This window comes from Oryctolagus cuniculus, chromosome 14, assembly GCF_051225735.1.
Source record: "Oryctolagus cuniculus isolate XC-2025 breed Fujian yellow rabbit chromosome 14, ASM5122573v1, whole genome shotgun sequence".
Lineage (NCBI taxonomy): Eukaryota > Metazoa > Chordata > Mammalia > Lagomorpha > Leporidae > Oryctolagus > Oryctolagus cuniculus.
Window position 1 is genome coordinate 37,553,096 of NC_142880.1, and position 21,701 is coordinate 37,574,796.

Consider the following 21,701-nt stretch of genomic DNA (forward strand, 5'->3'; position numbering starts at 1 on the left):
TTTGCAGACCCAAAACAGCATTTTCCCAGATCATGAATTTGACTGTAAATCCCAATCATGAAGGCCCGTTTAGAGAAAGCTTGAGTCAGAGGTACTGTGCTGGCCCAGTTAACTATGGCCAAAAGAATGGGAATGAAGCCATCTCCTTAACAGTAAGCGGTTTTCTTACAGGGTCTCTGAGGGCATTCTGCTCATAGAACAGACCAAATATAGTTGCTTGTTAAAGTGAAGCTGTTTCAAGCTTTCCTTAAGCTTTTCAGCTAAACTTACAAATATTCCATTTAGAACAAATATTCCATTTAGTACATCTTAATAGTCACTTTCAAGGGAGTCTTCAATCAACGTTTGGTAGAATTCATTTAAACTGAACAGACTACATTCCTTGTAACACCCACCTGCATTTAAAATTCAGATTCCTTCAACAACTTAATAGTATTTACACATTTGAGAAATTTCTCCTTTAAACAGCACTTCAAATGCTTGACCCAGCAAAGCAAAACCTTCCCAAGTGCTCAATTCTTATAATAAATTAAACATGTAGTGACTTTCTAAGTTCTCTGAAACATTTCAGTATTTTTGCAGGCTTAGTAACATTTCAAAAATACCTCTCAATTAAGAATCCCAAGTCTAAAACTCCTGTTAGGCACTTTAAAGTTAGAAAAAAGCCAATGCCACATACTGTAAAATGCCAATCTTGTCTAAATATGTATCTCAAACAGTATATAGTTTGTCTCGACAAATATAAAAACTACTTTCGGACTTAACATAAAAGCACTGGTGACCATGGGACCACAGGTAACTACCTTGGTTAATTCAGTGTTGAAGAATGCCAACCTTGGATGGTTGTGGTGAGAAACAAATGAAGTAACGTACAGAAAACTTCATGTCACATCACACGATTGACAGCAATTAAGTTTTAGGTAAAATTTCAATTTCTATCAGTATGCAAATCATCAGCAAGCTTATTATTTAAAAAAAATAACAAGCTTTTGAATATACATTTAATTTAAAAAAAACCTTCAACCTAAAAACACCACTTTGGGTCTTGACTCTTAACCAAGGAAACTGCTGGTTTCTTACGAGCCACTGTGCTGTACAACTGTTTAAACCAATTCATAAAAGGGAAACTAGAGCCTACCTTGGGGCATACGCCTTAACTAGAACATAAAAGTATCCTACTTTTCCCACTAAAAAAGCCCCCAAAATCTAAATTTACAGAACCAAAATCTTACAGTCTTCCTCTGAAGCTTCTTCCTGCTAATGACACACATTTTCTTACAATTAGCTGAGATGGCATGGGACTTGGAGGAAGGTGGGAGAGGTAGTAATTATGAAATCAGTGGAAATCAACTATCTATCAGGAACCGATACAACCAAGAAAGGAATAATCTCTTTATAAAAGAAGTCGGATTCACACCGAACTTTCCACAACACAACTGTTTCTCAAAGCAAGCCGCTCCAGTTTGAGGTTTTGAAACAGAAGATGATTGGGAATGACAGAAGAAATAATATAAATATAGATTAAACAGTTTCAGAAGGTTAGGTAGCTACAAGATAAACTCCAAACGTAAGTACAAGAGTCTGAAAGGCTATTTATTGTAAGAGAAGAGATAAATTTTATCAATCCCTTGAAGTAAGGCAAAAATTGTGTAGAAAAGCTACATCCTGAAGGGAAGAGACAGAGTGGCCTACCAACGGCTACTGTAGACCTTGCCGTGGTGAGGAGTCAGATGAAATACAAACCTGGGATGGAACACGCAGCTTTTAGCTGTCACATCTATCCTCATCACACTCTGAGCACCCAGCCAGCTAGGGCCAGCTACGGCTGACCACTGATACGCTACACAGGTGATCTACAACACAGAGGGGACGCAGAGGGGAAGCAAACCCCGAGGGCACCGACTGGAGTGGACAGAGCTTCTTGGTGTTGCCCTCTGTGCTGCTGTGTGCTTCTCCAGGACAGAAGTAAAGTGGCAGGCTCCGATCCTTTGGTAGGATTCCCAGCTGGAAAAGGCGTTCATATTTGAACTCCCCCATGAATGCCAAGTGTTGATACAGACCTTTGCTGTATTAAAACTTGCATCAGCTCGTCCAAGGTGGACATGTGACACTGACAACTGAGATCTTCAAGCCAAAGATGTCATAAAATAATTTAAACCATTTCACGGAAAAAAACATATTCTGAAACATGTACTTATTGCCCAATCACAATTATTCCAGTCTCTTTCATAGAACTGCTTCTGTAAATAGTTTTTAAAAATGTATCAAATAGGTTCTCTTCCTAATAATTAATAAGAGTCAAATCTATCCCAAGTTAGGAGTTCTTCTATAGTGTCTCATTAAGCAGACACTATGATTCTATCTTCTTGTTATCTAAAAACCCATCAGATGTGTGTTCCAATGTAGAAGTGCTTTCTTTCCTCGTCATGGTAGCAAAAAGCATATCCATCATCCCCAAGGTTTCCAGTAGTTCTCTTTGGTAATCAATCTCTTTTTCTACAAGTCCTTGAAGTATCAAAAACTTCTTATCAACTATGGGGGACTGACCAATCACAGGCAGATATATATCTAAAGAGAGAGAGAAACCACGTTAGCTAGAAACATCCTCCCACCCAGTAAGTAAAAAACAATCACTAGAAAAAACTGTAAAAATAGTAAATACAAAGACACGGAAAAAATCTACTTATTTTAGATATAACATGATTTATAAGGAGCATAGCAATCCCTCTGAATAAATCTACTTCAAAAAACAAGTAAAAGTAACTATAGAAGTACAGGATAGAGGCTCTGATTAATTTTCATTTTCCCACTAAAAAAAGTTAATGGTCAGTATAGATGTCCATGAGAAAGTTTTTGAAAAATAAACCTAGTCTCATGAACTGAAACTTACACCACTGTAAGCATTTTATTCCATTTTAAAATGCATTGATATATTGGTATTATTCTTGGAGTACTGATTAAAACCAGCTATTTCAATCTAACCAATTCCAAATTTGAGTTTATTTGATACCTCTACTTTTGCAAGTATGTTGGAGTTTTCAAGTTTTATCAACTACTTACCAATAATTATTTCAGCAGCATTGATTAAAACAGGGGCAAATCTTGGCTGAGACAGATTCCTATAAAGCAAAATTTCTATTTAATAAAACTTGCATGCTTAAAAAGTTCCTTAAAATAAACTGAATTTTTCCAGCAGCTCTCTGAAAGATCAAACTAAAATAAAAGTCTCCGCGCTGACACTGTGGCGTAGTAGGTCAATGCCCAGGCCTGAAGTGTCGGCATCCCACATGGGCACCGGTTCGAGACCCAGCTGCTCCACTTCCAATCCAGCTCTCTGCTATGGCCAGGGAAAGCAGTAGAAGATGGCACAGGTCCTTGGGCCCCTGCACCCGCGTGAGAGACCCGGAAGAAACTCCTGGCTCCTGGCTTCAGACTGGCACAGCTCTGGCCATTGTAGCCAACTGGGGACTGAACCCTCGGATGGAAGATCTCTCTCTCTCTCTCTCTCTGCCTCTCCTCTCTGTGTGTAACTCTTTCAATTAAATAAATAAATCTTTAAAAAAAAAAAAAAGAAAAAACAATAAAAGTCTCTTAGTGAGAAGACTTCAGACACAAAATACAAGCATTTCATAAAAATAAAACACACCTTATCAAAAAATTAAGAACACGGCTGATTTCCTTTTCATCCCGACCGGCCAGGGCATTGGCGAGCACTCCTCTTCGACTGAGTTCCTTTATGATGGAAACTGTAATCTCGGGTGTCTTTAAGGAACAACTGGGCTAGAAAAATTTTCAGAGCCAACATCAACAGGAAAGACAGCACAAGAAAACAGTCATTATTTGTTGAACAGGTTTTTACCTTCCCCTTTGCAAGTCACAGTAATGTACACAGCAAGGAATGAAGGAATGAATTCTTTTAAAAGTGCTCCTTACTTGGCATCATGCTGTAGCACAAGTGGGTTAACGCCCTGGCCTGAAGCACTGGCATCCCATATGGGCGCCGGTTCTAGTCCCGGCTGCTCCATTTCTGATCCAGCTCTCTGCTATGGCCTGGGAAAGCAGAAGATGGCCCAAGTCCTTGGGCCCCTGCACCCACGTGGGAGACCCGGAAGAAGCTCTGGCTCCTGGCTCCGGATCAGCACAGCTCTGGCCGTTGCGGCCAACTGGGGAGTGAACCCTCGGATGGAAAACCTCTCTCTCTCTGCCTCTCCTCTCTCTCTGTGTAACTCTTTCAAATAAATAAATAAATCTTAAAAAAAAAAAAAGTGCTCCTCACTCACCTCAAGGACTCGGTCAAGCGCTTTAGAGATCCGAAAATTCTTCAGATCCCTATCATACAATTCTAGGTGTTTCTTTGCTGGCCTGTTGATCGAAATGTCATCCTGTATGGAAAAGCAAATTCATAGTGGAGAAAAATCACTATTTGCATGAAGTTCCACTCAAACTAAACTTTCATAATAAAGTAGCATTTCTAAAAATCAGAGTGCCTCTAAACTATATCACATGTCCTTACTCTGTTAGGATTTTAATATACACAAAATACAGTTGCCTCAATTCTGGGCAAAAATGACTCAGTTTCAATCTCTACATGGCAGGCAGTGTGACTTGGTAGAAAGAGAAAAAATATGTTAAAAGACACTGAGATCTCATCCCAACAACTCTGGATACTAGCAACACACCTGGACCAATCACAACATCCTAGTATCTTCATCTTTTCAAGCACCAGATGGGGACATTATTGGCTCTGCCACTTTGCAGGGTTGTTGAGATCAAATCAGAAGGGATGTGAAAGGCACTAGTGTGAGTCTGGTAAAGCACTACAACATTATGCTATGACCCAATAAAGCAATCATATGCCCCATGATGCATCAGGAATGTCCCCAACTCAGCAATCTGTAGACAACTGTGATGTAGAGAAAAGCATCCTTTCCAGGAACATGCAGAGATGGAACTGGCTACACTAAGAAATTTCATTTTGTAAACAAATATGAGACAAACAAAGATACCCGCTGCTTCATGTAATTTTTTCCTTTAATAAAGGTTCGATACGCAGGCCGTCTTCTACTGGGCAGAGACTCCTTCTTTGCTTCAGATTTTCGATGTTTAACATTCAGAATTCCATTGGTCATTCCTACAACTATGGTCTCGTCTTCATGCTAATGGCAATGAGAAAAATTAGTTAGTGTATTCCTAACTCATAATTTGTACTGCCTTTACTTCAAAATAGTGTGTTTTCTGCTTATCTTAAACTGCACCAATAGTTCCATTCAGACAGGGAAACTCTGCCTAACAATGATCTACACAAAATGTTAGCAGAACCAGTTTTTCCTCTAGGATTCCCCTATGTTTTATAGAACTCTAATTATAATTGCTATACAATATCACTGGCAAAGTTTGTAAAACAGATAATATAGCATCTTGGAAAAGTTTCAAAATAATTTTTCTGCTTCCTCATATTAGAAAAAGAATAAAACAGTGGAAATTTTCCCTAGTCTTGTTAAAGAAAACATTTTTAAATTTTAAATTAGCTTTGCCACGGGGCCAGTGCTGTGGCGCAGCAGGTTGACACCCTGGCTTAAAGCGCCGGCATGCTATATGGGACCCGGTTCGAGACCCAGCTGCTCACTTCCGATCCAGCTCTCTGCTATGACCTGGGAAAGCAGTGGAAGATGGCCCAAGTGCTTGGGCTCCTGCACCAGCATGGGAGACCCGGAAGAAGCTCTTGGCTCCTGGCCCTGAATCGGCACAGCTGCAGCCACTGCGGCCAATTGGGGAGTGAATCATCAGATGGAAGACCTCTCTGTCTGTCTGTCTGTCTCTGTGTAACTCTGACTTTCAAATAAATAAGTGAATCTTTAAAAAAAAAAAAAAAAAAAAAAGTTAGCTTTGCCTCTTTCCATACAGATTTCTATGAAAAATACGAAAATACCCTCCTGTGTGTAAGCGGCTCCTCACAAAACTTGACAGAAAGAAGTCAGAAAAGAAAAGCAGGTAATTTACTTTGTTGCCCCTCAACATCTCACCGTGGATTCTCGCTCAGTGTCTACTTGCCTTCCTGGAGTTTTACCACACCTGGAGTTAATGAACTGGAAACCCAAAGAAGCCCTAAAATGCCAGTTTTAACTGAAAAGGCTGGTAACATCTTTAAAAAGAGCTAAAGTACTTACCGAAAGTGCAAGGCTCAAAATTGAAGCTGCATAATCGAAACTGTGGACTACTTTGTAGGAAGTTGTGCTATACACTTTCACCTTCCTGATAAGAAAGAAAAGCTTTGTCACAAGTCATCTTGGAAATGAGCATAAAATGCAAAGTTCCTATTTTCTGAAAACTCAAGAATATTAAAATTTATACACTAATAAAAAATGATTAATAATTTTAATCCCAAATTATTTCATCACTAAATTCCCTAAAAAATGAACTGTATTTTAGCACTAACTATAAGATTTGTATTTAAAGATCTTAACTAGCTACTTATAAAAGAAACCAAATGCCGGCGCCGCGGCTCAATAGGCTAATCCTCCGCCTTGCGGCGCCGGCACACCAGGTTCTAGTCCCGGTTGGGGCACCGGATTCTGTCCCGGTTGCCCCTCTTCCAAGCCAGCTCTCTGCTGTGGCCTGGGAAGGCAGTGGAGGATGGCCCAAGTGCTTGGGCCCTGCACCCGCATGGGAGACCAGGAGAAACACCTGGCTCCTGGCTTCGGATCGGCGCAGCGCCGGCCGCAGCGACCATTGGAGGGTGAACCAATGGTAAAGGAAGACCTTTCTCTCTGTCTCTCTCTCTCACTGTCCACTCTGCCTGTCAAAAAATAAAATAAATAAAAAATAAAAAAATAAAAGAAACCAAAGGACACACCAGGAACCACTGAACCACTGTCACTTGGAGATAAAATTCTGGTCTAAAAAAAAGTTTCGGGGCTGGTGCTGAGGTACAGTGGGTTAATGCCCTGGCCTGAAGCCCCGGCATTCCATATGGGCGCCGGTTCGAGACTCAGCTGTTCCACTTCCAATCCAGCTCTCTGCTATGGCCTGGGAAAGCAGTAGAAGATGGCCCAAGTGCTTGGACCCCTGCACCCATGTGGGAGACCCGGAAGAAGCTCCTGGCTCCTGGCTTCAGATCAGTGCAGCTCTGGCCTTTGTGGCAAATTGGGGAGTGAACCAGCAAATGGAAAACCTGTCTCTCTCTCTCTCGCTCTCGCTCTGCCTCTCCTCTCTCTGTAACTCTTGACTTTCAAATAAATAAATAAAGTTTCGATGAAAGCACCCTGGGAAGTCAAAAGAGCAGTGTTTCTCTACCCCAGCACTTAAGACATTTTCAGAGAATTCTTTGTTCATAGGAATCTATTCTGTGTACTGTAGGGCATTTAGCATCATCCCTGGTCTCATAAGCTCAAGTTGTGACAAAACCAAAAATGTCTCCAAATATTGCTCTGGGGAACAGAAACCACTCTGGTTTGAGAACCACTGCAAACAGAGTCAACTAACACTTAGCTTTTTAGGGACACTTCTAAAAACCAAGTCCCAAATCACTAACACTATTTCAGAGAATCTGCCGTATATTTACACAACAAATTCCTAAGAATGATAAAAATTTTCTAGCTTTTAGAATATTTACATTTTTTAATAAACATGCTGAAATCAAATCTTTTCCCAACAGCGGAAAATAAAATAAAATGATTAATAAATGAATATAAGTAAATCCTAGAAGTATGCTATAGTTCTTGCCAAATTGTGGCTACCAGCACTTAAACTTGACTAGCGAGGAAGAGGAACTGAATTTATTTTAATTAAATTTTAAAACTGAAAAAATATAATAGTATAAATTATTATACTTGTTTTAGATACCTAATTTCTATTTTACACTGATTTCATATTGAAATGATATTTTATATATTATACTTATCTTTATATGAGATATTGGGCTAACCCAAATACATTACTGGAATCAATTTTACCTAGATTTTTTTTAATCGTTGTGAATGTGGCTACTAAATGACTTATGTGACTCACATTTTATTTCTACTGGGCTGCACTATTCTAGAATATTAACTAATGGAATAGGAAATGTCTATTTAAAATAGTAAAATCTGTACCACATTAATGTACATAAATATTCACATGAAGTTTTAAATTTTAAACAATATAAACTAGTATACTTGCACTCACAATACAAATTTTAAAATACATACACAATAATTTAAAAAATAGAATAGTTTATTTAAAAAAAGCTCACTGTTCAAATAGTTCAATATCATTGCTTAAGTACATACGTTAAAGCAATGAATTATGCCAAGGAAGGAAACTACTGACTACTTGAAAATGAAAGGTCAAAACTTTTCATCTGAACCTTTTTGCCCCTGGTGGAAATCATCAGAACATTTATCACAAATACTGATGAAATTATTCATTCTCTCAAGCAGTAAATACCTGTACACTAGGAATGCTGAACAAAGAAAATTAAACTGCTAACCTATCCAGCGAGCCAGAGAGCAATCTCTGTCCGGAGCTGCTCAGACATAAGCATGTCACAGTCTTGTGATGATTTTTCAAAGATACTAACAACTGTCCTCCTTTCAGCATGTCCCAGACTTTAACATAACGACCTCCTAGAGAACAAAAGAGCAAGCATTAGTTCAATATTCTGCACATATGTTCAAATTGTGAAAACCTGAAAAGTGGATTCTTCACTGGGCACGCCACAGCACGTGGCTGAGTCAGGGTCTCCCAAGCTGTCCCGCCTATCCCTTGCTGGGTGTGTCAATAACAATAATGATAGCCCCACCTCACAGAAGAAATTCTATAAAGATATGGAAATGATTAATGTAGATCTTATTTACTAAACATTTTGTGAATCCCAACAAAACTGAGAACTTCCCTATAATTTTACTCTGAGTTAGAAGGGTTGTTTCAGGCAATTTAATGCAATGATTTCCAAAGAAGTTTTAAGTTTGCATCTTCTCTCAACAAAATACCAGGTAGAAGTCTGGTAGTAAAAACAGCAAAAGGGGAAAAGAGGAAAGTGAAGTTCTTATCTTCTGTTCTTGGGGGACAGGGACTAGACCAATTCACAATTTGCACTCTCAAACTCACACATACAGTTCAGAGGGATGACAGTCTGAAACCACTGGTCTAGTCTACTCTCTCATTTCTGACACCTAGACACTAAGGATTGCCCATGATCACACAGTTAGGTAGTGGCACAGTGGAGAGCAGCATACAGGTAACTATCTCCCTGTTCAACTCAGTCTTATCTCCATTTCTCAAAATAACAGTAAGAAAGATACATCTGACATTATCAATGTATTTGTAAATCAAACAGGTACTTGGTAATAGAAAAAAACAGGGTAAGCAAAAAGAGAGGGGACACGCAAAGTCATGTATGTAAGTACCAAGTCCACACACTACCCTTACTTTGTTCTAATGTCAACACATTTTTACTTTATTGACAAACAAAAAGTCAAACTTCTGGTTCTGTTACGAATATGAAAATGCACTAATGTTAAACAGAGCAATAACAAAACACTCTTAGTTCCAATCTGAAGAGAGATGAATCAAGCCTTCTTTTGACTGCACATTATCTCCTCCTCTTGCACCACTGGCTATTTGCTGGGTAAGGGCATTTCAATCAAGGAAGTCACACAAAAAAACCCAGCCTGAGTCTAGATCTGAAAGAACCTGCTTTCACAAGCTGCTGCAGATCCCTCAGGCAGGAATACAGAAGGAGCACATACATTTCTGAAGTCAAAAATGACGGCACAGGGGTCAGTACATAACGTAGGTTCTTACAGTTTGGGATATTTCACATCTGCCACTTAGTCTTGGACAAACTAGTTAAAACTTTTTATTGTCTTAGTTGTAAAATTGGACATCTACCTCATGATTGTCTAGAGCATTAGAGAGAATATATATGTAACAGTACAGTCTCTGGCTTAGGTTGGGTACTCAATAAACGTTTCCCTGTACCTTTTATCAGTTGTTTATATATAACACATGCAAGTTAGGTATACACTGAGAAACTATAAATAGTAACTGGTAAGGACTTATCTGATTCAAGACCAACGATACTGATGAAAGCCACTTTTAAAAGAAATACCTGAAGATACAAGAAGACCTCCAGAAGGGAAAAGCAGAACACTCTCCACTGGCTGCCCGTGCTCCACAGAGAGAACACTCTCATTTGTTCGTGCATCAAATATCTTCACAGTATGATCATATGACCCTAAAACAACAATTTTGGTATGATGTGAGTTTCCCTGTTTAAAACAACAAAAATAACACTTGTGTGTATCCAGATAAAAACTTTATTTTTTTAAGATTTATTTATTTGAAAAGCAGAATTAAAAAGAGAGGAACACATACAGAGATCTTCCATCAGCTTGTTTACTCCCCAAATGGCCACAATGCCAGGGATGGACAAGGCCAAAGCCAGGAGCCTGGAACTCTACCCAGATCTCCTAAGTGGGTGGCAGGGACCCAGCACTCAGGCCATCCTCCACTGCCCTCCCAGGTGCATTAGCAGGAAGCTGGATCAGAAGTGGAGCAACCAGCACTTGAACCAGTGTTCATAAAAAATGTTGGCATCAGAGGTGGTAACTTAACCTGCTATGCCACAATGCTAGCCCCAAGATAAAAATTTTGTTTATTTTTACCATTGTTTTTTATTATTAATATATAACACTGCTTCTTAAAAACTTTTTAGTTAGTTTTTAACATTCAATATAGTTCACAGATACAATTTTTTTAAAAAGATTTATTTATTCACTTGAAAGGCACAATTAAGAGAAAGAGAGACAGAGAGATCTTCCACTCACTGGTTCACTCCCCAATGGCCTCAATGACTAAAGCTGGGCCAGGCATGTTGGGGCAGGGGTCCAAGGACTTGGGCCATCCTGCACTGCCCTCCCAGGCATACCAGCAGGGAGTCAGATTGGAAGTGGAGCAGCTGGGACCAGAACTGGCAGCCCACCCAAATGGGTGATGGCGCCGCAGCCATAACCCATTGCACTATAGTGCCAGTCCACATAAATACAATTCTAAGAATACAACGATATTCCTTTCTTCTACCCTCTCTCTTTTTCCCTTTTTTAGTTTTTGAGATAATATAAATTTACCTTACAGTAAAAAGGCTTAAAGCTTCACCTGATATGAAGTTTAACAAGCAGAAAGCAAAAAAGACTTGAGTTTAGGGGGACTATGGACAATGGCTATAAATAATAAGTGAATGGAAAAATGACCATTTCATCCATATACAGTAAATTTTAAAGTAATCACAGATCATTAAAACTATTGTAGTATAACACTGTTAACCACTGGTTTGACAAAGGTATAAAACAAAGGTTTCTTTTTTTTTTTTTTTTAAGATTTATTTTATTTATTTCAAAGACAGAGTTACAGAGAGGGAGAGGGAGAGGGAGAGGGAGAGGGAGAGGGAGAGGGAGAGGGAGAGGGAGAGGGAGAGGGAGAGGGAGAGGGAGAGGGAGAGGGAGAGGGAGAGGGAGAGGGAGAGGGAGAGGGAGAGGGAGAGGGAGAGGGAGAGGGAGAGGGAGAGGGAGAGGGAGAGGGAGAGGGAGAGGGAGAGGGAGAGGGAGAGGGAGAGGGAGAGGGAGAGGGAGAGGGAGAGGGAGAGGGAGAGGGAGAGGGAGAGGGAGAGGGAGAGGGAGAGGGAGAGGGAGAGGGAGAGGGAGAGGGAGAGGGAGAGGGAGAAAGAGGTCTTCCATCCACTGGTTCATTCCCCCAAATGACCGCAACAGCCAGAGCTGAGCTGATCTGAAGCCAGGAGCCAGGAGCTTCTTCCAGGTCTCCCATGTGGGTGCAGGGGCCCAAGGACTTGGTCCATCTTCTACTGCTTTTCCAGGCCATAGCAGAGGGCTGGGTCAAAAAGTTGAGCAGCCAACACTTGAACCAGAGCCCATATGGGATGCTAGCACTGCAGGACATGGCTTTAACCTGCTGGGCACAGCACCGGCCCCCAACTAAGCTTTCTACAAAACTATATTTGCAGCAATACTGATACATACAGGTATTTCTTTATTTTATTTTTATTTTTGTTTTCTTTTTGCTTTTTTAAAAAATTTTAGCTCCCACATATAAGAGAGAACATGTAGTATTTGTGTTGAGTCTGTTTCACTCAAAACGATGTCCTCTAGTTGCATCCATTTTAACGCAAATGGTCAAATTTCATTCTTTTTTAATAGCTCAATAATATTCCAATGTGTATATATACCACATTTTCTTTATTCATCCATCTGATAATGGGCACCTTGGCTGATTCCACATTTTGGCTACTGTAAAGAGTGCTGCTACAAACATGGTGGTGCTGGGGCCAGCGCTGTGGCACAGTGGGTAAAGCTGCCACTTGTGGTGCTGGCATCCCATATGGGTGTCAGTTCCTATCCTGGCTGCTCCACTTCCAGTTCAGCTCCCTGTTAATGGCCTGGGAAAAGCAGTGGAAGATGGCCCACGTACTTGGGACCCTTGTCAAACACATGGGAAATGTAGATGAAGCTCCTGGCTCAGCCCTGGCCAATATGGCCAATTGAGGAGTGAACTGGTAGATGGAAGACTTCTCTCCCTCTGTGTAACTCCTTGAACTAAACAAAATATTCTTCAAAAAATAATACAAATAAAAATAAACATGGTGGTAAAGGCATCTCTTTGATACAATGTGCTCATGTACTTTGGGTATATACCCAGTAGTGGGGTTGCTGCATCAAACAGCATGTCCACTTCTAGTTTTTTAAGAAATCTCCAGTGTTGCAACAAGTTAAGCTGCCACCTGCAGTGCCACCATCCTAAATGAACACCAATTTAAATCCTGGCTACTCCATTTCTGACCCAGCTCCCTGCTGGATGTGCCTGGGAAAGCAGTGGAGGATGCCCCAAGTGCTTGGATCCCTGCTACCCCTGCCACCCATGTGGGAGACCTGAATGAAGCTCTTGGCTCCTGGCTTAGGTCTGGCTCAGCCCCATTTATTGCAGCCATTTGGGGAGTAAACCAGCAGATGAAGATCTCTCTCTCTCTCTCCTTCTCTCTAACTCTGCCTTCCAAAGAAACAAGTAAGTTAAAAAAAAGGGGGGGGGGGGGATCTCCATACTATTTTCCACAGTGGCTACACTAATTTAAATTTCCAAAAGAAAACCTTCCATGGAATTTTAAAGACACACATATACCCATGAAGACAGAGTACCTCCAAATGTAAAAGCACTGAACTTTACTCCAGAATCTATCCTGCTCTGATCTTAAACTATTCCTCTCGGGCCGGCGCCACGGCTCAATAGGCTAATCCTCCACCTAGCGGCACCGGCACACCGGGTTCTAGTCCCGGTCGGGGCGCTGGATTCTGTCCCGGTTGCCCCTCTTCCAGGCCAGCTCTCTGCTGTGGCCCGGGAGGGCAGTGGAGGATGGCCCAAATGCTTGGGCCCTGCACCCCATGGGAGACCAGAAGCACCTGGCTCCTGGCTTCGGATCAGCGCGGTGCACCGGCTGCAGCGTGCCGGCCGCGGTGGCATTGGAAGACCTTTCTCTCTGTCTCTTACTGTCCACTCTGCCTGTATAAAAAAAAAAAAAAAGAAAGAAAAAAAAAACTATTCCTCTCTTCAGACTACCATCCCTGCTAAATCACGGGTAAGCACAGGCACTCAGAAAGACCGTGATGTCTGCTTCCCGGCTGCTAGAACCAGGGTCCTAAGCTGTTAGGTTCTGATAGTCTATGAAGTCTTCAAGACAGCCTCAGGTTTCCAAAGACATCTGGTGGACAAGAATCACCACCAAGAGGAGAATATGAAAAACTACATGGATAATTAATCAAAAACATATTCCTTTGTAAAAACAACTGCAAAGCCTTCCACCCAAGAGTCCCATAGCTGCATTCAAGTGTATCCTTATGAGATTATCTACTTCAGGAGGGAAGAGTTCACCAACCTGTCACAAAGAGATCTGGATTCAGTTTACTGGCACAGCCACATCTCACATAATCAGAATGTTCTCTGAATGTCAGGATTTCTTTGGAGTTTGGAATATCCCATAATTTGACTGTATAGTCATCCGCCCCAGAGATCACATGGTATTTGTCAGCCGTAAAATCTACAGTATGAACTGCTCTGAAAGATCAAGGATCAGCGTATTAAAAAGCAAGAAAAAATTATAGTTCTGAAGCCGCCTAACATAGAACACTTCTTTTTCCCAAATAACTAAAAACATAGCTCAGTTTCCATAAGTGTTTATAGAGAGAAAGTATGAGAGAAAAGAAAAATCTTTAAAATGGATGTTTCTCCAGAGCCAATTAAGAAAGGTTCAATGAAGTTATTAAGAATACTAAAGAGTAGGGCCGGCGCTGTGGCTCACTTGGCTAATTCTCCGCCTGCGGCGCCGGCACCCGGGGTTCTAGTTCCGGTTGGGGTGCCGGATTCTGTCCTGGCTGCTCCTCTTCCAGTCCAGCTCTCTGCTGTGGCCCGGGAGGGCAGTGGAAGATGGCCCAAGTGCTTGGGCCCTGCACCCACATGGGAGACCAGGAGGAAGCACCTGGCTCCTGGCTTCGGATCGGCGCAGCGCTGGCCATAGTGGCCACTTGGGGGGTGAACCAACGGAAGGAAGACCTTTCTCTCTGTCTCTCTCTCTCACTGTCTAACTCTGCCTGTCAAAAAAAAAAAAAGAATACTAAACAGTAGCCTTAGAATTGTATTTTCTAACACGTTATTAATTCTACTTAGCTGTTTAATGAAAGTAAATGTTCTAAATGCTGTAGCAAAGTCACTTTTAATTTAAAAAAAAATTTTTTTTGAGTGAACTAACGGAAGGAAGACCTTTCTCTCTGACTCTTACTCTCACTATCTAACTCTGTCAAATAATAAAAAAATAGAAACAGAAAATCCAGCTTCTACAGTGACTTCCACCTGAGAGCCTCTCTGACAGCCCCAGCCTGACAGAGAGCTCATTCCTACAGGAGGGTGCTGCCCCTTCAGATCAGCGAGTCACAGCCTCAACTGCACCACGGGCCCACTGGGAAGTTAACCAAAGTGACACATTTCTCTAAATGTCCATTTCCAAAAATGCCGCATACAATTCTAGAGAATTCGTGTGTCCCATGAAACTGAACCACAAAGTTAAAAGCTGTCTTCGGACAACCAGGGAATCAAGTATAAGTAGGCACAGAACCTGCACTGAGCTGCGTTTATGCTTTTACTCACAGCCCAAACAAGAGAGCTTACAACAGAACACACAAGAGCACATGAAAACCAGCTGCCTCATACTTTGTGTGGCCTTCAAACTGTCTGAGCGGAGCCCTCCCACCGATGTCAAACAGCTGAACTCCACCGTCTTCGCCGCCAGCCACCAGCAACCTGCCGTCCTGCCGAAAAGTGGCACAGTAGGCTGTGTCTTTAAATCGGGAAAAAGTTTTTATGGGTTCTTGGGAATATCGGCCATAAATGTGTATCTACAAGATAAAAAAGCAGTATGTCATCAGACGGCTCAAGACAGGTAGTGAATACACAAAAGAAAAGAAATGGAAATGGAATACGGTACTTACTCTCGAGGAAGCCGTGACAGCATAATTATACGGAGGCTGCGGAGAAAAGTCTACTTTTGTCACTGCACCAAACTCCTTAATCTGAACAGGGGTCTTAATGAAAAAGAACAGAGTATTAAGAGAATTGCAGCTGCTAAGACCTATTCAGACATTATATAATTTCTCACTGACCATTCCTTTTGGTTCTTAGTAATATTTATTAAGTGGTATTTAAGTACAGAATGAAAGCAAAAAGGTTCATATCCCATCATCCAGACCATCCCTACTGCCATTAAAGCAAATTTTAAAATGGCTAGAAAGCCACACCCAATTGTCTCTTCAGCTGTTGAGCTTTCTGCAATCCCTACCAGACCAAGAAGCAATTCCTACCAGACCAAGAAAATGTTATGCCCATACCAGTGTACATTTAAACACGCATTTTTTTTCTTGTTATTTATGGATTTGAAAGTCAGAGTTACAGAGAGTGAGAGAGAGAGACAGAGAGAGGTCCTCCATCCACTGGTTCATTCACCAGATGGCCACAACTGCCAGGGTTGGGCCAAGCCAGAGCCAGGAGCCAGGATCTTCTTCTAGGTCTCCCATGTGGGTGACAGGGGCCCAAGCACTTGAGCCATCTGCTGCTGCTTTTCCAGGCACATTAGTAGGGAGCTCGACTAGAAGAGGAGTAGCTGGGACAGGAACGGGCACCCATATTGGATGCCAGCACTGCAGGCAGCGGCTTAACCTGCTATGCCACAATACCAGTCCTAAACACACATTTTTAAATGACAAAAAATGATTGCCTCATGCAGACCATTGCACATCTTGCATCTTTTTGTAACTTAATAACATGTCTCAGCTAATTTTTCATATGCGCAAGAGATTCCCCACTGTGACACATCATCAATCCACTACCAATGAACATAGATTTTTCAAGATTTCTATTACAAGTAACACCTCAATGAACATTTTTACACATACATTTTAGCAAACTTGGAGAGTATATCCACTGAATATATTTCAAGTTGTGAAAGGAGAAGGCCTAAGTGTATGTGCCTCTTAAAATCCTGACACATATTGCCAAACTGCCTCTCCACAGTCTGTATGAATTGCCCTCTGTCAGGTAACGATTAAAATGTTTCAATTATGCCACTAAGATAGATGCAAAATAGTATCTGAATTATTGTCTTAACTTGCATGTCTTTATTTGTGAGTGAAGTTGAGGCTTTTTCAATATATTTATTGGTCATTTATGTTTCTTTTCTTTTTTTTTTCACAAACCTATCAGTCCTAAGCTTTGTCCATTTTTCTACTGAAATGTTCACTTTTCAAAAAAAATTATTTGTAAGGCTTTTTAGATGCTAAGAACTGGGGCCGGCATTCTGATGTGAAGGTTAAGCCACGGCCTGCAATGTCAGCATCCCATATGGGTGCTGGTTCAAGTCCCTGCTGTTCCACTTCTGATCCAGCTCCCTGCTAATTTGCCTAGGAAAGCAGAGGAAGATGGCCCAAGTGCTTGGGCCTCTGTACCCACGTGGGAGACCCAGAAGAAGCTCTGAGCTCCTGGCTTTGGAATGGCCTAGCCCCAGCTGGCCATTTGGTGAGTGAACCCAGCAGATGAAAGATCTGTCTGTCTCTCCCTCTCTGTAACTCTGCCTTTCAAATAAATAAAATAAATCTTAAAAAAGAAAAAAAATGCTAAGAACTAATTCTACACCACTTCTTCATTTCTTCCTTAGATTAACAAAGGCTTGAAAATATCTTCTTACAAAGATTCAAATTCTAAAATGTAATTCACTTGGCACTGTTTAATCATCCGTTCTGTGTCAGGTACTTATATGGTTAAACTGATCAGGCAGTTTGGACTTATATATAAAATTCCAGGAAAAACAGGTATCAAATTATCTGCCCCAACTATAAGCTGATAGACTGCTTTTAATAACCCATTCTGTCAGAGCACCCAAAGCATGGAATACTGCTGAGGAACTGCATAAACACAAACCCCCTCTTCCTTCATCACCTCCCGTACTCACCTTATAGTTGTTCCAGTACAGGGTGTCCTGAGTGATTTTTTCACCAAGTATAGGGTAAGTCTGAATAGCTACAGGCTTATAACCAGCCATGATTTCATATATCTGCACTGTTGTCCAGGGTCAATAGTTTGGAACTAATGTTAGAAATAATTATAGTGATTGCCTTAAGTCTGAAAGAGAAGACAATTTATATGAACATATTATTTATAAACTTTTACAGTTACAATATTCACTATGCCTTCCTTCACCTCTGAATGGAAGTTTACAGATGAGTACCCACAAACCATTTCAGCATAGCCCAGAAGAGACTGTCTGCAGCTGGAAGCGGGAATAATACAAGCAAGGGCTACCACACGGCATCATCTACTCAGTCACACACTGAGGCTGCACACAGCGTTCTCACCTAACAACCAGCTTACAACACTTGAGAACAAGGCTGGCTCAACCTTGCAGCAGCTAAACTAGAGAGAAGCACACTGGATTACTGTTCACTTTTTTTTAGTTTTTATTTAACTATTTGGAAGCAGAATGAAACACAGAAAGAGAGAGAGAGATAAAGACAGGGAGAGAGTGCGCCACCATCCACTGTCTTCCAGGTGTATTAGCAGGAAGCAGGAGCAGAGGGGAGGCAGGACTGGACCTCAGGCACTGAGGTAAGGGATGCTGGTATGCAGCAGCTTAACTCACTGTACCACAACATCTGCCCCTACTGTTCATAGTTTTGACAACAGGAAACATTGAGGTAAAGCTGCAAATACAAAAACATCCCGAAACTAAGCTAAAGATGGCATTTAATCTGTAAGAGGATGGTCCAGGACTTGATTTACCAAAAATCTAAAGATGGTACAAGAGGAAAGCAAAGTTAATATTCTTTTTTTTTTTTTTTTAAGATCTATTTTATTTATTTCAAAGAGTTACAGAGAGATGTAGAGAGAGGTCTTCCATCTGCTGGTTCACTCCCCAGAGAGCCACAACAGCCAGAGCTGGGTAGATCCAAAGCCAGGAGCCTCTTCTGGGTCTTCCACATGGGTGCAGGGACCCAAGGGCTTGGGCCAACTTGCACAGCTTTCCCAGGCCATAGCAGAGAGCTTGATCGGAAGTGGAGCAGCTGGGACACAAACCAGTGTCCACATGGGATGCCAGTGCCACAGGCAGAGCCTTAACCTACTATGCCACAGCACCCGACCTGCAGGGTCAATATTCTAATGTAGATGTTTAAATTAAATTTAAGGATCCAGCACTTGTGGTGCAGGGGGTTAAGCTGCTGCTTTCAAAGTCAGCATCCGATACTGAGTCACAGTTGCTCTGCTTCCTACCCAGCTCCCTGCTAACACACCTGGGGAAGGCAGTGGAAGATGGCCCAAGTGCTTGGACCCCTGCCATCCATGTGGGAAATCAGGGTAGTAGTTCCTGGCTCCTGGCTTCAGCCTGGTCCAGATCTGGCTTTTGCAGCCACTTGGCAGTAAACCAACAGATGGAAGATTTCTCTCTCTCTCTCACTCTGCCTTTCAAATTAATAAATATGTTTTTAAAATAAAATTTCAAGCTTAAAATGAAAAGGTAATGTTTTGCTATAGGACCTTAAAACTAGGTTAATTTAAAAATAGGACACAAAACAGTAATAAAGCAATTCTGAAATTAAATTCTAAATTAAAGTGACAGAATAGGATAAAAATAAAACTTTGAACAAATGTGTAATTAAGTCAAATCATCTTTCAGAACTATTTGATTGCAAAAGAGATTCAATGTTATCAAGTAAATAATTGCAATGATGCTACTCCTCATCTATTCCCAAAAGCCTGAAAAGATCAGTAACATCAAAACAGGGGCCGCCGCCTGCAGTGCTGGCATACCATATGGGCGTCAGTTCAAGTCCCAGCTGCTCCACTTCCGATCCAGCTCTCTGCTATGTCCTGGGAAAGCAGTAGAGAATGGTCCAAGTTCTTGGGCCCCTGCATCCATGTGGGAGACCCAGAAGAATCTCCTGTCTCCTGGCTTCAGATCGGCACAGTTCCAGCCGCTGTGGCCAACTGGGGAGTGAACCAGTGGATGGAAGACCTCCACCTCTCTGCCTCTCTGTAACTCTGCCTTTCAAATAAATAAAATAAACCTTTGGGAAAAAAAATCAAAACAGCAGGCAGTTGAGTTTTTGACCATTCAAGCACCTGTAACATGCAGGACACACCAGTCTAGGCTCTAGGGATACAATGGTGAGGGAGAGACCGGCGGGTACACTCACACTCCACAGTAGACTCCGAGCCAGGCATCTAGACTCAGCTTTGACCTCCTCAGCCCTAGCAGCCAGAGTGCTAACAAGATCTGCTAATTTCACCTCCTGACTTCCTCTCTCCTGCCAGGGCCTTAACTCAGTGGAACTGCACATCCACTGGAACAGCACAAGGCCACTGCAAGGTCTCCCGGACTCCTCCATCTGCCTTCCACAGTCACCACTTGGCCTCTGCTTTGTTACAAAATCTACCACTGCTCAGAAAAACGGGCCAAGCCCTCAACATGACGCTAAGGCCCTCTGTGGCCCGGCCCTGGCTGCACTTCCCAGCCTCATGTCTTCTTCCCAACAGATTACAGTTCCCTTTACACAGAGCATTCTTTCTGATCTCATGTCTTTGCTCACCTGTGGCTCTCTGCCAGGAATGTCCTTTCCTTTCCTTTGTATCATCTAAGGTCCCATTCAGGGTCACATCCTCCAGGAAACCACCTTGGACCCATAGTAAATATTATAGACCTTGCCAACAAGCAAAATGGAGAATATTGGGAAATTATCCATATGGCAAGAAAGGAAAAAAATCTTTCTGAATCTTTATTAATGACCTCCCTAAAATAAGTAATTTATGACGGAGAATGAATTCTTTTAGGGAAAAGGATAACATTTTACTTAACTCAAGTTCAAAGTCAGTGTTTTCTTTCCTTTTCTAAGATTTACCCATTCATTTGAAAGCAGAGTTACAGAGAGGCAGAGAGAGAGAGAGAGAGAGAGAGGTCTTCCATCCGCTGGTTCACTCCCCAACTGGCCACAACGGACATAGCTGTGCCGATCTTAAGCCAGGAGCCAGGAGCTTCCTCCAGGTATCACACGCGGGTGCAGGGGCCCAAGGACTTGGACCATCTTCTGCATTCCCAGGCCATAGTAAAACTGGTTCGGAAGTGGAGCAGCTGGGACCCAACCCGGCGCCCATATGGGATGCCGACACTGCAGGCGGCGGCCCCCAAAGTTAGTGTTTTCCATCATCAAACAGATTACAAAAGCTCGTCTTTAATTTCATTCTTGGCTCACTGGACACACAGAAAACACTCACCGGGCCAGACCTGCGCCCCCTCCATCTCCACCCGGCCTGTCACTGTAGAAAGTGGATAAACAACGGGCACCTAACTGCCTGGTGAGAAGTACTTGAAGACTTCCCAGGAACAAGTGAGAAGCGGGAGCAGCGGTCTGCAGGTTACAACGCCACGATCAGGAGCGGGGACGGGAGGACCGCACAGTGCAAACAGCAGGATCGGGGAGCGGTCCACACAAGGCAGCACCGAACACAAGCCGTGAGGAACCAACTCAAAGTGCAGAAGAGGAAGGTTTTTAATTCTACCGCACAGGCTTCCGAAAACCGGACCTGGAAGTATCACAGGGAAACCGTCTCATCTCATCGGCGCGAGGGCAGGGAAGGGGCCATTCGCAACTCAAGGACCTCCCAAGCCAAGATAGGAAACTATCCCGTGCCTCGAAGAAGTGCCGACTGCTCCAGGGACTAAGAACGATGGACGAGACGGCGTGATAGCGGAGGAAAACCTAGGTCCAAGCTAAACTGCAAGGGTTCCCAGAAGCCGGGGAAGGAGTGCGAGCTGCTCTCGTGCGCCGCCTCGGAAGCCCCAGGGGAGCATGCCAGATGCCACAGCAAGGCCCGGGGTACATCTGGGCTACTCTCGATGGCAGCCGCCTTCACCTACCTCCGCTGGGCCCCCACGGTCCGCCGACGCACCCGGGCTCCAAAGACAACTTTTCGGTCCCTGCAAGTTCCCTACCCGAACGGTTCTGGAGAGCTTGCGCAAAATCACGCGGATCCACCAGGAGTCGCCGACACGCACGGCACACCCGGCGTCGCGCGAAGATGACGTAAGCGGCGCATGCTCCCGAGCAGCTCGCAGGCCGCCAGAC

General features: G+C 42.6%; 1 protein-coding gene across 3 annotated transcripts; it reads right to left on the minus strand.

The window, feature by feature from the left end:
* Window positions 1–1,572: 1,572 nt before the first annotated feature.
* On the minus strand, window positions 1,573–21,694 carry UTP15 (UTP15 small subunit processome component). Of its 3 annotated transcripts, XM_070056556.2 has the most exons (15): window positions 21,494–21,665; window positions 20,169–20,279; window positions 19,390–19,646; window positions 17,537–17,706; window positions 15,525–15,617; window positions 15,247–15,431; window positions 13,919–14,097; window positions 10,091–10,216; window positions 8,468–8,603; window positions 6,168–6,252; window positions 5,007–5,156; window positions 4,281–4,382; window positions 3,647–3,780; window positions 3,061–3,119; window positions 1,573–2,568 (listed from the first exon to the last, which is right to left on the minus strand). In XM_070056556.2, exons 4-15 carry the CDS (start codon window positions 17,624–17,626, stop codon window positions 2,351–2,353), a joined length of 1,557 nt encoding a protein of 518 aa, XP_069912657.1. In that variant the 5' UTR covers window positions 17,627–17,706; window positions 19,390–19,646; window positions 20,169–20,279; window positions 21,494–21,665; the 3' UTR covers window positions 1,573–2,350. The 3 variants fall into 3 exon arrangements, with proteins under 3 accessions (XP_069912657.1, XP_051689223.1, XP_051689222.1); XM_051833263.3 differs by lacking the exon at window positions 20,169–20,279; XM_051833262.3 differs by lacking the exons at window positions 19,390–19,646; window positions 20,169–20,279 and having other exon boundaries at window positions 21,494–21,694.
* Window positions 21,695–21,701: the final 7 nt, after the last annotated feature.